Source organism: Macaca fascicularis, chromosome 7 (genome assembly GCF_037993035.2).
Source record: "Macaca fascicularis isolate 582-1 chromosome 7, T2T-MFA8v1.1".
Classification (NCBI taxonomy): Eukaryota; Metazoa; Chordata; class Mammalia; order Primates; family Cercopithecidae; genus Macaca; species Macaca fascicularis.
In genome coordinates this window covers 127,771,894-127,788,666 of record NC_088381.1, presented here as the reverse complement: position 1 = coordinate 127,788,666, position 16,773 = coordinate 127,771,894, and the positions used below count along the sequence as shown (strand labels likewise).

Here is a 16,773-nt window from a genome sequence, read left to right as displayed (position 1 = left end):
CATGAAGGCACAAAATCTCACTGAAAATTAGTGCTCTGGTGCCTGGTATGGTTGGAAGGTGGGCACAGAATTTATTCAGTCACCACCAGGATAGGATAGTTATCTTCTTAGGGTAGGAGGAAAGGTTAGAGATAAAAATCTAAGATAATAGTGTTCCAGGAACATTTCTAATATGAAGATAGTAAAAGCTCCTGTGAATCAGGTTCAATGTTTTCGTGACAGTCATAATGCCATAAAAAGCCTTTTTAAATATTATGACACACAATGAATTTTTATAATAATCCTGTTATCACCATTTTTAAAATAAAGATACTGAAATACAGCAGGTCAGTGTAATTAAAGTAATGGTAATAAAATAATAAGAACAATGGATCTGTTGAGTCCTTACTATGTGGTGGTCACTATTCGGGTACTTTACATTGTTATTTCACCTAAACTTCATGTTCCACTGTATTATGCTGCCTCTAGTGTGAGGCAGAGCTAGACCTGAGAGGTCTTTCTGCCTATGCAGCCACGGCTTATAACCACCACAAGGGTACCATGGCTAGCCAGGTAAGATAAACTTCCCTATAGTTTCTTGACAGGGCAATGCCTTATTTTCCTAGAATCCTGCACTTATCTTCTTCAGCCTTATGTCATAATTGCTTCCCTTGCTGTGTTCCAGTCACAGAGGATTTCTAGTTCGTAGAATCTGCCATACCCCTTTCAACCACCTTGAGCCTTCACACATGCTTTAACTTTTAAGCCTGGAAGGGTCTTTGCCTGGGCAACTCCTACTCACGTCTGATATCATTAGCTGCAACATTAGCTCCTCAAGGATGTCTTGTCCTGATATCCCAAACAAGGCTAGGTCTCCCTTTTATATGTTCCCACAGCACTCTGAATTTAACATTCATAGCTCTCTCTCTGATCTCTTCTGGAATTTTAGCCTATTTTAAGTATAAAAGCTTTATCCACATTTCACATTATTTTCTTGGAATAGATTCCTAAAAGAGGAATTGATAGATTAAAGGATAGAAGCCTGTTTAAAGGACTTGGTACACATTATCTAAATGCTTTCTAGAAAAGTTCTATCATTTTAAATGATTACCAATGTCATATAAATGCCCATCTTATCCTAATCTTTCTAACACAGAGTATCATGTTTATCAAATGTTGACTATATAAAATATTATCAATTACAATTATATCTTCTTTTTTTTTTTGAAACCTAGTCTCGCTCTGTTACCCAGGCTGTAGTGCAATGGTGCAATCTCAGCTCACTGCAACCTCCGCCTCCCAGGTTCAAGAGATTCTCCTGCTGCAGCCTCCTGAGTAACTGGGATTATAGGCGCCCACCACCACGCCTGGCTATTTTTTTTTTTTTTTGGATTTTTAGTAGAAACAAGGTTTCACCATGTTGGCCAGACTGGTCTCGAACTCCTGACCTCAAGTGATCCGCCTGCCTTGGCCTCCCAAAGTGATAGGATTACAGGCATGAGCCACTATGTCCAGCCTTATATCACATTTTATTTTTCATTTTATTCATTCTTAGTAGGATTGAAAATTATTTTATGAATCTACTAGTCATGTGGAGTTCAATTCTATGAATTATCTGCTCACTTATCCTTTATTCTACTGGGTATCTTAGATTATTTGTTTCTAATTGATTTAAAAGAGCTCTTTTAAAAGTAAGAATTATTTCAAAGGTTTTTTTGTCTGTTTGTTTTAATTTTATGATGTGTTTACCAGGCTGAAAATTAGAATTTCCATATAGTAAGTATGATTTAAAGATTTAGTGTAGTATCTTAAACTGGCAGAACTAGAAGGGGAAAGATACACGTGTGCATGTGCATGCATGCATGCACACACACACACACACACAATCCTGTTATCTATCTTACTGCCTGTCCCTGTCACAACTGTTACCACCCTCTGAGTGTCTCTGGTTTCTATCATGGCTTATTTTCCACGTTTAATCTGATCACCTATCTGATGGCCTCAATGTTGGTAGAGACAATTTGCCATGGCCCTAAGCATTGCTTCACACTCTTGCTTGTTATGCCAAGATTGTAAGGTATTGACTATTCTTTACCCATTTCTCAGTGTTGTGTGTGCAGATCTTCACCTGGAGGGCCCCACTGGTACTCTAAACTCAACATATCCAGAACCAGACACATTCCCTTCCCCTCACCCCCACAAAACTAGCCATTATTTTTCTGATTTGTATATTTTTTGAGCTTGCTAAGAACTGTAATCACAGATTCATTTCGGACTCTCTAGCTCTTCACATTCTACTAGCTGTGAAATTCTGCAAATTCAACAACCATAATGTCTCTTGCATCTATTTCTTCCTCGTCTTTCCTCCTCCTTCTCTTCTTCTTCTTTTCTTCTTTTTTCTCTTAACACTCCAATTCGTAGTCTCACAATCTCTCATTTAGATTATTCCTGAAATTTCCTGACTGGGTTTTCTTCTTCTACCTGTTCCAAGTCAATAAACACTAACTCCAGATCAGTATCCCTAAAGAACATTTCTGATCATATCACTTTCTTGCTCAAACATTTTACAGCTCTCTGTTGTCTATAAAATACCGTCTATATTCGAGACCCAATTGACCTTTCTAGTTAACTTCCAATGTTGCTATATATACTCTATATTCCAGTCAAATGACAATGCTGGTGTTATTCAAATATACCCCTTGATTTCTCACTTCTCTGTGTTTGTACATATTGTTTTCCCCTTCTTAGAATGCCCACGCCCTACTACCCAGAAGATCCTCCCACCAATGCTTGTTCAAATTCTGTTGACACTTTAAAGTTCTTATCAAATATTTCCTCTTGAATTTCACTAATAGAATTTTGTTTACATATCTTTTTAAGGGACTTAATCTGCCTCATTCTATAGCTTTTTGGTATTTTTATATTTTTGCCTGAGTAGAATAATGCCTACTTTAATACTTATGAACTCAAAGTTATTTCTATAGTAAATTTACCTTTCTTCAATATTTTCTAGAGGATGTGTTCGAATATGCACCTTCAGTCTTACACTGTCAAAATTATAAATGTCACCTTTTAACCAACATTATATGTGATAAATATTAAGTCCCTTTATTTGGTTGTTTCTCTTTCATTCATGTTCTTGACAAATGTTTATTGAGATTTACTACATGTCCAACACTATGTTAAGGGTTGTGGATATAGCAATGAAGAGAACAGGCAAAGTTCCTGTACTCAGAGAGCTGGTATTCTAGTAAGGGATGTGCCAAGAGGAAAAATAAAACAGTGGCACAGTGATAGCGAGTGCTGCAGGTTGGGGAGGGTTGTGAGGGTTTTCCTATTACACCTAAATTGGGAAGGAAAGGTGTCACTTAGAACATAATATTTTGACAAAGACCTGAAATAAACGAGGAAATGAGCCATGCAGGTATATGAGGAAAGAAAATTCCAGCGAGTGCAAAGGCCCTAAGATTACTGTGTGCTAGGTATATTCAGACTAGTGTGGCTGAAACTGGACAAACGAAGGAGAGAGTGGTAGACGCTGTAGTCAAAGCGACAGGTTGGGGGTGGTGGGGTGGCTAGATTAGGTAGTCTTATGGCCCATTATAAGAAATGTCTTCTACTCTGAAAGAGATGAGAAGCCAAGGGAAGGTTTTAAGCAGAAGGGTGATTTTTATCTGACAGATTTTTAAAGGTTCCATAAGGCTTCTGTGTGGAGAACAGATCTATAGTAGGGAAAGGACAAACAGGAAAATTGTTAGGAAGCTTTTTTCCATTAATGCAGGTTAGAGATCATAGTGTCTTGAATCAGCCTGGTAGTGATGCAGGTGGTAAGAAGTGATCAGACTCTGGACATATTCTGAAGGTGCACCCAATTGTACTTGCTGATGGATAGGATGAGGGTATGAAGGAATAATAAGAGTCAAAAATGACTATAAGGATTTTGGCTTAAGTTACTGGAAGAATGGAAACTCCATTTAGAGAGGTGAGGAAGACTGCAGGAGAAGGTCTGGTAGAAGAAAAATTAGTTTGCATTAAGATATGTGTACAGTTCTGGAGAGCTGTCAAGGAAAGTAAAGGTACTAGTTTAGAGTAATCAGTACACAAAGGGTATTTAAAGTCTTAAGGCATGATGAGACTATTTAGAGAATAAATGCAGACAGAAATGAGAAAAGATGTCAGTACTGATCAAGGGAAGTCCATATCTTACATGCTCGGAGAGGATAAAAGAACAGAAACTGAAGAGATGTAGCCAAAAGACTGGAAGAAAACTAAGAGAAAATCGTATCCTAAGAGCCAGGTAAATAGTTATTTGTTTGGTTTCAATAGTGTCAGATCATTAAGGCCAATGTGGTCAGATGACTTTCAAATTTCCTGGAGCATCAGCCCAAAATAATGAACTTATTCCTTAATGGGGGACTTTTTAGTACAGTTTCTGCAACACAATGGTTCATGATTCAGGATGATAAATAAAAATTATTCCACTTAAACATACCTTGAAAGAACATACTTGGTTACCAGAAAGGTTTAATCTTTCCAGTTGTTCATTGGAGTCAAGACATCGACCTTTAAAAAATAAGATGAAAAGAATTAAATTTATTATTTTACCTTCTGTTTATATTCTGTCATACTTCTGAGTTGTACGTAGCCATCATTTCTTGCATATAAACAGACTGATGGTACCATTGTATAATTAGTAATCACTGATTAATGAATAATATTTTCACAGGCTTCAATATGCTTTGCAAATATATCACAGAAAAAAGCCTAAAAGAAAAAAAAAATCTAAGCATATCCTTTTTATATTGATGAAAAATGACTATAGCATTATCTCAGATTCCAAATGAAATAGTACATACCAATGCTATTTATTAGATTTCCAGCAAGGTTGAGATCTTTTAAATTCTTCAAAGTTTGCAAACCCTAAAAATTTAGACAACATACAATTTAGAACAAATAATTAAAATTAACATTTACAAATCATCTCTGATTAATCTGGTTAGTTCTCCAGGTGCTCTGAGCACAGGGTACTTTGTGCATCACGAGCACAGAAGGAAATGAGTGCCTCCAAGAAGCCACCTTTGTTCTCTATACTGGAACTTAGAATTATTGGAGGAGAGAACAGGAAGCGGAGTAGAGAGGAAAAAAAGGAGGAGTAGGAGGAAAAGAATACATCACACAGAGTATATTTATAATCTTAGGCAAGTTATGTAACTTCTCTAAATCTCTTTTTTTTTAACCTTCAAAGAAAGAATAACAATGCCTTACCTTTTAGGCTTGTAAAGAGTAAAGAAGGTAATGTATACAATATCCTCTGTACCTTATAAAATGCTATATACATGTTAGTTCTTTTTGACAACAATAATTGTACCAGTCATGAATAGTTTGGCCTTTAACCACAATATGATCTTGAACATTGCGTTTTAAACTCTACAGTAGTAATTGGTTTTACATATAGATAATTGAAATTATTATCTTACCTCAATATTTTTAATTGTATTGTGGTTCAGCCAAAGAACCTTCAATTTGATTAATTTCTCTAAATTTTCTATTTTGGAAATTTTATTAAAATATAAATATAGTTTTTCCAAATTTCTACATTCCTGAAGACCTTCAATTTTCTGTAAATGAAAAGGAGACTGAATAGTGTTAGTTTATGTTTTGCTATTAATCCTTCCAATAAAGTAGGTTTCTAAGTATATTTTCTTTTAAATATCATATTTTATTGCAAAATCAATATCCAGCAAAATGAACTGTTTTAAAAGAAAAAAATATATTCCATGTTTTCCACTTAAATACAACTATTTTCAATTTTGCATGTTCTCTTTAAATTTTAATCAACTCTATATCTATTTATATATGGTTATAATTATAATAATATTTATCATATATAATCATATATTCTATATTTCTATATGGTTATGATTATAATCATATAGAAATGATTATGATTATATGGTTATGATTATAACCATGTAAGCACATCATAATCCTAATGCACATACAATTTTGTGGGACTCTTTTTAAATTAAGACTAAAATGTTTTCATAATCCTTCAAATTATATTTAATAATTATGGAATATTTCATTAAGTTTATAATTGTCTGAAAAATTACCTGATGTATAGCATATTTATGTTTCAAATTTTTAGTTACAAATAATGCTGCAACAAGTAGCTTCATGCATATGGTTGTTTTCTGCTATTGAGTTACTTTTCTAGGATAAAATCTTAGAGTAGGGACTTCTAAGTCAAAACGTATGCCCCGTACATTTCCATGATGGCTCTTGATGTTTTGCAATATTTCTTTTCAAGATAGATGTTAGAATTTCAACACAACCAATAGTGTCTAAGTGGACCAATTTTATTACTAAGTAATACTGGCTATGATTTGATTTGATTACTAAAAAGTAGAATATGTTTATGTTTTAATTCCTTATTTCTGCTTTTCCTTTGCACAAATCAATTTATTTATTTATTGAACTTTTATTTTAAGTTCAGGGGTGCACGTGCAGGTTTGTTATTTAGGTAAATTTCTGTCATGTGGGTTTGTTGTACAGATTACTTTGTCACCCAGGTATTAAGCATAGTACCCGTTAGTTATTTTTCCTGATCCTTCTCCCACCCTCCACCTTCAGTAGGCCCCAGAGTCTGTTGTTCCCCTCTATGTGTCCATACGTTATCATCATTTAGCTCCCACTTCTAAGTGAGAACAGGTGGTATTTGGTTTTCTGTTCCTGTGTTAGTTTGCTAAGGACAATGGCCTCCAGCTCCATCCATGTTCCTGCAAAAGACATTATCTTATTCTTTTTTATGGCTGCATGGTATTCCATGGTGTATACATAGCACAGTTTCTTTATCCAGTCTACTACTGATGGGCATTTAGGTTGATTCCATGTCTTTGCCAGTGAATACTGCTGTAATGAACATACACGTGCATTTGTGTTTATGACAGAATTGTTTATATTACTTTGGTTATATACCCAGTAATGGAATTGCTGGGTTGAATGGTATTTCTGTTTTTAGGTCTTTGAAGAATCATTACACTGTTTTCCACAATGGTTGAACTAATTTACACTTCTACTAATAGTGTATAAGCATTCCTTTTTCTCCACAACCTTGCCAGCATCTGTTTTTTTTTTTACTTTTTAGTAATAGCCATTCTTAGTGTGAGATAGTATCTCATCGTGATTTTGATTTGCATTTCTCTAATGATCAGTTATTTTAAACTTTTTTTCTTATGCTTGTTAGCCACATGTATGTCTTCTTTTGCAAAGTGTCTGTTCATGTCCTTTACCCACTTTTTAATGGGGTTGTTTTTTTCTTGTAAATTTGTTTAGGTTCCTTGTAGAGGCTGGGTATTAGACCTTTGTCAGAGGCACAGTTTGCAAAAATTTTCTCCCGTTCTGTAGATTGTCTGTTTACTCTGTTGATAGTTTCTTTTGCTCTGCAGAAGCTCTCTAGTTTAATTAGATCCCATTTGTCCATTTTTGCTTTTGTTGCAATTGCTTTTGGTGTCAACGTCATGAAATCTTTGCCTGTTCTTATGTCCAGAATGATATTGCCTAGGTGGTGTTCCAGCATTTTTATATTGGGTTTTACATTTAAGTCCTTAATGCATCTTGAGTTTAATTTTGTATATGGTATAAGGAAGAGGTACAGTTTCAATCTTCTGTATATGGCTATCCAGTTATCCCAGCACCATATATTGAATAGATGATCCTTTCCTCATTGCTTGTTTTTGTCATCTTTGTCAAAGATCAGATAGTTTGTGGTCTTATTTCTGGGTTCTTTATTCTGTTCCATTGGTCTATGTGTCTGTTTTGTACCAGTAACTTGCTGTTTTGATTTTATTTGCTTTGATTACTAAAAAGGAGAATACGTTTATGTTTTAATTCCTCGTTTTTATTTTTTCCTTTGTACAAATCAATTTCTATCCTTTGCTCATTAATCTGTCTTAACCCATGCCTTATGCATATATTTCAATGAATTATTTTTCTAAAGCCAAAGAATTCGGAATAAAATATTCTGTGTAAGGTTTTATGTTTACACTTACCTCTATGCAGCACTCAGCAATCCAAAGTTCTTTAAGTTGTAAACAAGGCTCTAACCCTGAAATTTCTTTTATATCTTGAGCAACAATGGTAAGACTAGTTAAATTAGGAAATAATGATAATCCGACTATACGAGGATACCCTAAGAAAAACATCTCCAACTTTGATGTATCTGATCCTTCTTGTCCAACCATCTCATAAGATAAGCCATTGCACAAACACTGTTTTAAAGGAAAGAAATTTGGTCATTACCTATTTTATATAATCAAAAGATTACTTTTACCATTAGAAATTATAAATTGTCAATTGCACTGATGCCATTTTTGTAATCTCACGAGAGAAAGTTATATCACATATATGATTATTCTCTGCTTCCAAAAGTCACTAGGTAGAGGAAATCACTAAGTAACCCTTCCAGCTCTAGAAAGGAGCATAAAAACTTTCCATTTTCTATTGCTGCAAATGTTATAAAAAGAAATTTGACTTTGACTCACCAGTTCTTTAATTATTTCTTCTTGGTTTAGGTTTTCACTTTCAATCATCTTCCGTTAAAAACAGTGATCATAACATTATAACTGTTAAGGAAAATGAAAAAATGAAATAAATATTAAAGTCATTGTCATTCAAAGTTGAAATAGACCTTAACGCTACTAAGGTTGAACCACCCAACTGTAGTTTGAAATCTTCACATAGTACATTACCAAGTATCTGTATAAACTCTGAGGGGGTTTTCTGTTAGGATGTTATTTTTTATTTTAATTTTAAATCTCTCTTTCCATAATTCCTTCCCTTTTGTTGTCAAACCCCTTGGTATAAATTTTTTTCCACACGATGAGCCTTCAATACTTGAAGAAAATGGTCATCTCTCATCTACACTCTTACCTTACTAACAGTTGAAGTTGTTAGTTCTCTCACTATATACTCATGTTTCTCTCATTTGAACAGGCTCTGGTTGTCCTTTGTATTACACTGCGTGTCTAAAAGTGAACACAGTTCTCTAAATATACTTAGACTGCAAAGAGAAGAATCCTTAGGGCTTAGCAACATATTTGGCATAGTAATAAATGTTTATTTAAATAAATACTACAACTTCTCCTTCATTCTAGAGAATATGAACCAATTAATACTCAAGTAGCTTCAATAAAACTTAATCCAACTTTCATAATTTGTAATATTTTCTGAATATTATTCCAGATATATACTATCTAAAAAATATAAGAATCCTGCTTTTAATATAATGACCTGACAAGGAGAGATGTAGAAAATGGTATACAGTTAACCCCTTTCTTTACAATAGCAACTCCCCCATAGGCATGTGTGTATATATGTAAATGCATGTATGTGTATAATTATTGTCAGGAGAAAATATGGAAAGATATATACTAAGTTGTTAATATGAGTTTCCTTAGATGCAGGTGAAAGTTGTTGTGACTAGAATATAAATGTAAAGCTGGATGGGGATAGATCCAGGCAAAAATGGAAAAGAAGAAATTATACTTTTTAAAAAGCATGTTTAGAATTGCCTAGTTTGAGTGTATAGACATTTATTATTTCTACCATGGGTACACATTTGGACTGTTTCCAGTTGGGGGTTAAATAGTGCTTCTCTGAACATTTTGTCATACAGGTCATAGCTACAAATTTCTTTGGGATTTCTACCTAAAAGTGGAATGAGAAACAAACAACTATTGTTATTTGCAACGAGTGAGTTTCACATAAACAAATGCTGAACAAGAGACACGCAATGAGTAATACTGTATGACTCAATTCATGTAAGATAAACAAACTATAGTATTAGAAGTTAGGATATTGGCTACCTTTCAGGGAAGAGCAACTAAGAGGAGGCAAAAGAGGGGCTTCTAGAGTGCTCATAATGATGTATTTTTTGATCTAGGTGCTGGTTATGTTCAATTTGAAAATAAAGTTAGATACCTAAGATGTGTGTGATTTCTGTATGTATGTTATACTTTAATGAAATTCTACCTAAATTTTGATTTTAAAGGCATTTATATGCTCATTTATATTCATTTATGCAAAATTATGTACATGTGCTGGCATATACATAAATTAAAATGTTAAGAAAAAAAGATGATGATTTGAGTCCGTGTATTGACCTATCTTCCCTCCCCAAATCCCACTAGAATGACTACAGAAATACGAAAACAAGAAAAGAATATAGCAGTGCTACAAAAAGAGCAATGATTGCCAGAAATATTGAGAAAGGTCTTTAAAAATGACAGAGACAACATCAGATTGAGAAAAAAAGCCCATCAACACAAACCAGAGTCTGTTCTCACACTGCTAATAAAGACATGCCCAAGGCTGGGTAATTTATAAAGGAAAGAGCTTTAATTGACCCACAGTTTCACATGGCTGGGGAGGTCTCAGGAAACTTATAATTATGGCAGAAGGGGAAGCAAACCATCCTTCTTCCCAAGGCAGCAAGAGGCGGGATGAGAGCTGAGTGAAGGGGGAAGCCCCTTGTAGAACCATGAGATCTTGTGAGAATTCACTGTCACAAGAAAACATGGGGGAAAGTGCCCCCATGATTCAATTATCTCTCCCTAGTCTCACCCTTGAAATGTGGGGATTATTACAATTCAAGATGAAATTTTGGGTGGGGGCACAGCCAAACCATATTACAGACCAAAATTTAAGGTACCAGGGAAAGAAGTTTCACAAAACGATTCTTAAAAATCTTCAAATTGAGAGCAGAAGTGGTTGGGAAAGGGGTAGCTGTGTATTATATATAAGGGACCAAATCAAAGGAGTTTGAGAAACGTACCAGAAAATTGCACACAGTCTGTATTTGTACTCATGCTTTGTAAATTGAGGACATTGCCCTACCATGCTGAATGCTATGGTTTAAATGTGTCCCCTTCAAACTTCAGGTGTTGCCAATATGATAGTATTAAGAGGTGGGCCCTTAAGAGGTAATTTGGTCATGAGGGTTCCTCCCCTTCCAAATGGCATTAGGTGCCCATTAGCTGCCCATTTAAAGGGCTTGATGGAGAAAGTTCATCCCTTTTTTGCCCTTCTGACTTGGCCCTGTGAGTACATACTGTTCCTTCCCTCCAGAAGAGGTAGACTTCAAGACATCATCTTGGAAGCAGACACCAGATGCTAATGCCTTGATACTGGACTTTCTAGCCTCTAGAATTGTGAGAAATAAATTTGTGTTGTTTTTAAATTGCTCAGTTTCAGGTATTTTATTATAGCAGCACAAAATAGACTAAGACACTGAGTCAAGAAGGAGGGACGGGACCCCAGCTAGCACCACAAAGAAAAACACAGTCAGTAAATTATCCTAATACATTGGACTCTGTTCATTCATTCACTCATTGTTAATATTCATATTGAAGGCATAAGACAGAACCCCAGACAGAGAATGACAGGGGTGGGAGGAAAGAGAAGATCAAGACCTTATCAGATGATAATGTGGAATCTGGGCAAAGAAATGAAGGATATAAGGGAGTGTGAGTGTGAGCCATGCGGGAATGTAGAGAAAATGCATACAGGCGAAGGAAACAGCAAATGAAAAAAAAAAAAAAAAGTTGGGGCGAGGGGCAGTGAGAGAGTATACGTGGCATATTTGCAGAATAGCAAGGAAAATTATGTGTCTGGAGTACATTGAGAGAAATAAATAATGGTAGGGTGTGAGGTCAAAGAGTTATTTCAGGGTCAAATCATGTGCTATCTTGTAGACCTTTATGAGGATTTTGGATTTTATTATGGTAAGATGAAAAGCTATATGGGGATTTTGAGTGGAAGAGTAACATGAACTGTCATAAGTATTAAAAAGATCACTCTGGCTACTATGTTTAAAATAGATTGTAGGGTTTGGAGCAAAAGCAGGGAGACTAGTTAATGGGCAGTTGTAATAATATAAGTGGGAGAGGATGGTGATTGGAATAGGGTGGTGGTAGTGGCGGTGGTGACAGTGGTCAGATGATGGGTCTATACTGAAGGAAATGCTGTGCATTCCTTCCCTGCTTTCTATTGGCAATTGTGTCTTTATTCCATTCTTAGACAACCTCAGGATATTACAGCATAGGCTGCGAGAGAAGCCAGTCAAGAAAGCAACCTGAAAGAATTTGGAAGCTCCATCAAAGGCCCACACATAGATGCAGGCCACAGTCTTATCTCTCCAGATTTATCTGAATGGTGCACCAAGTTAAAAAAGTGTTTTGCAGCACCTCTACTCATGGGAAGAGAAACCCTTTTATACTGGATTAAAGTCTGTGATTACCAAAGGATAGCCTAGCTGCCCACCACGACACAAAGGACAAAGGCTTCCCTTCAACGCTCCAAATTCACCAAATGGTGTTCTAAGTTATCTTGCCTTTGTCCAAGATATCTATTGTAGAAGGAATTAAATCATTCTCTTTGTTATATTCAAAATGATCACATACACTAGGACCTAATTTTGGACTTTCTAATCTGTGTTTTTCCTTAGCTCTGTCTATTCCTGCACCAGTATCTGTTTTTGTTTGTTTGTTTGTTTGTTTTTTAAGATGGAGTCTTGCTCTGTCGCCCAGACTGGAGTGCAGTGGCGCAATCACGGTTCACCCTTAGCTTCACCTCCAGGTTCACGCCATTCTCCTGCCTCAGCCTCCAGAGTAGCTGGGACTACAGGTGCCCGCCACCACGCCCAGCTAATTTTTTTTTTTGTATTTTTAGTAGAGTCGGGGTTTCACAGTATTAGCCAGGATGGTCTCCATCTCCTGACCTCGTGATCCGCCCACCTCGGCTTCCTAAAGTGCTGGGAGGCGTGAGCCACCACACCCTGCCATATCTGTTTTAATTACTGTGATTTATATTGAAAATTCCCACCTCATGTTTTTTTTTGGCAGTTTCCTGGATATTCTCCCATGTTTTTTTCCAAATAAAATATATGATTATTTTGTATTTAGTTTTTAAAAATTCTGTTGGGATTTTGATTGAGGTTGCATTGTAAAGATTAATTAGGGAGAACTTCCATATTACAGTTTTGAGTAATCCTCAAGAACAAGGTATAGCTCTCCATTTATTTAAGGAGACTACTTTTCCTTGGAAGAAACATATGCCCATTTGGGATACAAATCTTACCTCTCACTTCAACTTATTTTCTCTTCATCAATGCCCTTATTTAGCAGAAAATCTTATTCTAATTCAACAGCTAATTAGAAAAATACAATTTAATTATAAAACCCCAAATTCTATAAGTTGCATAACTATTTCTGAATTACAAAGATGCTAGACCTTCCTGGTACTTACAAGTCTTGTATGCTTTCTCCAGTCACAAATGGACTCAAGGGTTCCAGATGAAGTTACTGAATTCATCAAGAGGTGAATGTCCTGTTGGCCAGCTTGTAACCACTCTCCTGCTCTTTGAAGCTCTTTCAGGGCCGGCCCATTTAAGAGGCTAAAGGTCTTCTCTGGTTCCCCCACAAAACCAGAAGCCACCAGGAACTTCTATAGCTTTTACACCTCAAACTGCATGTCTTGGATTAATCTTTCCACTTTGAATTGCTGCTGGAAAATTTCACCTAACCAGCATGGAGTTGAAGTCACTACAAATGTATGACCTCTAACTTCAGTTAGATCTTCAGCAACAAGTGTTTTATATTTTCCTCTCCTAGGAGAGTGGGACTAGTGACTTGAGATTCATGACACTACTGACTATTCTAAACTTTCACCACTCTTTTCAAGGTCTTTCTCTCTGTCTCAATAGATGATCTTGACCCCATTTTCATAGAGAACAGTGGTGCCATCAAATGTGTGTTTCTTATTTCCTTCCCCTCAAACATGTATTTTTCTTTTCCTTCTGACTCCTGTCTTAGTAGGTGTTCTTCCTTTTGTCCAAAACAAATCCCTTTTCCTATGTATTGATCCTGTCCTTATCTGTCCCTTTCAGAATACTGCTGTCAAATTTTCCTCTTTCATTTATTCCCAAATTTCCTTCTCAAGGATCTCTTTTATTTCTGTATATAAATATTAGGTCTTTCCTATATTAAAAAGTCTCTCCTATGTTCTTCTATAAATAGCTGTTTTTAGATACCTTTATGGTAAACCTTTTAGATAATCATTAGCAACACGTCACTACCTGCATTCAGTCCTGTATTCACTGCCGTCTAGACTGAGGACACCTCAAGACACTACAGCATGTTTTCACCAAGGTCAACAATAACCTTCTAATTGCCAAAGACAGTGGACATGTTTCAGTTCTCAACTTGACCCTGACATGGCATATGACAATGCTGATGACTCTCTCCTTTAAGTTTTCTTCTTTGGTTCAACTTTTCTCCTTGGCTTCTCTCTACTTGTTATTTCAAAGCTACTTTGTGCTTTTCTTTCCCCCTTTTTTTTTTTGAGATGGAGTCTCACTCTGTCGCCTAGGCTGGAGTGCAGTGGCACAATCTTGGCTCAATCCAACCTCTGCCTCCCGAGTTCAAGTGATTCTTCTGCCTCAGCCTCCCAAGTAGCTGGGACTACAGGCGCGTGCCACCACGCCTGGCTAATTTTTGTATTTTTAGTAGAGACGGGGTTTCACCATATTGGCCAGGCTAATCTCGAACTCCTGACCTAGTGATCCACCCGCCTCGGCTTCCCAAAGTGCTGGGATCACAGGTGTGAGCCACTGCACCCAGCCTACTTTGTGCTTTTCAAACCAATTATTTTCTTCATGGTGAAAAATCCTTCTTTTCTGTGCAAAAAAAAGAAAAAAAATCCAACTGCCCACATGAAAAAGCTCCATCTGAACGTGCCAAAGGCATCTCAAATTCAGTGTGTTACTGTGTTCAAAACTGAACTCATTATATTTTCCAACCAGCCTCCTTCTCCTAATGTATGCCTTCTCTTGAAAAATAACACCACCATTCTTCTATTGGTTGAGCTATTATCCTCAACCAATCTTTGACTCTATCCCGCTAGGTTCATTCACTCATTAAATCCTTCTGCACATACCTCTTAAAAGTCTGACCACATTTTTTTCCTTCTCCTCATTCCAACTGCTTCTGTCTTGGTTCAGGCCCTCATTACCTCACCTTAACTGGATGTCCTCCCTGTAGTCTGTCTTCCCTCAAGTCCATCCTCTGCACTACTGTGACAGCCTCCTGAATGGTAAATCTGCTCATGCTTTACCCCTTTGGAAGCTATTCATGGGTTCCATGCTCTGACTCCTGCCTACCTCACATGCTCATCAACCACAGCCTCCACAGAGGACCCTAGGTTCAGGCCACAACTATCGTTCTCTGGAACTGAACGGGATGTTTCTGTACTTTGGCATGGGCTGTTTCCTCTCCCTAAAATGTCCTTTTCCCTTGGCTGTATGGCATACTCCATACTTCCCTAAAGATTTAAATCAACACTCTTCTCTCTGAAGACTTTCATTCTCTCTGGTAGTATTATAAGCATTCTCTTTCTTGTGATTCTGGTTAAGGCTTGCACATACTCTACGTATAGCACTTGTCACACTGTAAAGCAGTGTTTACGGGCCTTTCTTCCCTACTAGGTTACATGTTCATTCAGGGCAGAAACTATGAACCTATCACAACTTCACTGCCTGGCACATGCTAGGTGTTAAAAAAAAAATTGTTTAATGGGTTAATTGTCATGCCACAGGCATATGGTATAATTTAAAGACATAATTGTTCTCCATGACCAGAGTACAATGATAGAGTATAAAGGACCATGTTTCTGTCTGCCATGAGCGTTGGTTAGGGTGTTATTCTGAGAAAACTCATTTTTTTTTTCTGCCCAGTAGAAGTCCTGTATGGGTCAAATTATTTCCTCGTTTGGGTATAAAAGGATCAGAATCCATCAGTTATCACTGACGGTCCAAATAAACCCCCTACACTCTCTAGACGAGCAGTGTCAGGTTTGGTCAGGGAGCATTTGGTTCTCCCAGCCCAGAACCTTAACTGGTGCAGTAAAGGCTGCATAGCTGGCTGTAGGCCACCCTCCCTTTCCTTCTCTTGAACTTTGTTCTGGTACCCTGACTGCCTCAATAAAGCCACCTCACCGTCTTTCACCATTATCATCACCATTGCACCATTACGGAGTTCCCTTGACCTCAACTTTGCTTCACTGGCGTCTTCCTCTTGGTATGGCTTGGAAGGAAAAAGAGGGGATCAAAGACTCCCGGGGCCCTGCTTACAGGTGATGTACGCCCGAAGGCCACCAGGTGACGGATTCTGACCTTATCAAGAGAGAGGATGGATTCCAGGGCAATCCGATTCAAGTCAGAGTCCACTCTGACTTCCCAATCCCTGTCTTGCAGCAGCAGGCAGGAAACCCTCTCCCGCCCCAGGCCTGGTGTGTACAGACTGCCTGTGGCGGTTGCCTCGGTAACCGGCTCTCCACCTCCGGCGACCTCCGGGTGGGGAGGGGGATAAAAGGGGCGGGGAAAGCGGAGGCTGACCCGGGTCTGCATCACGTGGTGGCGGCCTCCAACCAATCAGCGGAAGCAGGGGTCCAACCGGAAGACCCCCCGCTCGGGCTCCAGGGGAAACAGCTGGAGCCTCTCCCTCGCAGGCTTCTCTGTAACTGCGCTTATGTTTTCACGCGTTTTCGCCAGTTCGCGGAACGTGACTGAAAGCAACGCGTTATGGGCAAGGTGGCGCAGACCTATTCCTTGCGTCCTCCAGTCTCGCTCTCTCTCACTGAATATCTTTGACTCTCGGGTCCTGGAAACCCGGAGCCTCTCTGACCTTGAGCCCCGAGGGCGTGGCGCTGTGATGTCACAAGGTGGCGTGACAGCCGAGA

The 16,773-nt window shown here is 37.6% G+C and overlaps 1 protein-coding gene across 1 annotated transcript in view; it reads right to left on the bottom strand.

Annotated features, from left to right (window-relative positions):
• Positions 1-16,340, bottom strand: part of LRRC9 (leucine rich repeat containing 9) — a 142,797-nt gene extending 126,457 nt beyond the window's left edge. The window contains exons 1-6 of the mRNA XM_073997473.1: positions 16,208-16,340; positions 8,523-8,603; positions 8,031-8,249; positions 5,457-5,597; positions 4,836-4,899; positions 4,472-4,542 (exon numbers count right to left, since the gene is read on the bottom strand). Coding sequence (XP_073853574.1) covers positions 4,472-4,542; positions 4,836-4,899; positions 5,457-5,597; positions 8,031-8,249; positions 8,523-8,570 — 543 coding nt within the window. The 5' untranslated portion in view covers positions 8,571-8,603; positions 16,208-16,340. The remainder of the gene's footprint in view (positions 1-4,471; positions 4,543-4,835; positions 4,900-5,456; positions 5,598-8,030; positions 8,250-8,522; positions 8,604-16,207) is intronic.
• Between the last annotated feature and the right edge of the window lie 433 nt (positions 16,341-16,773).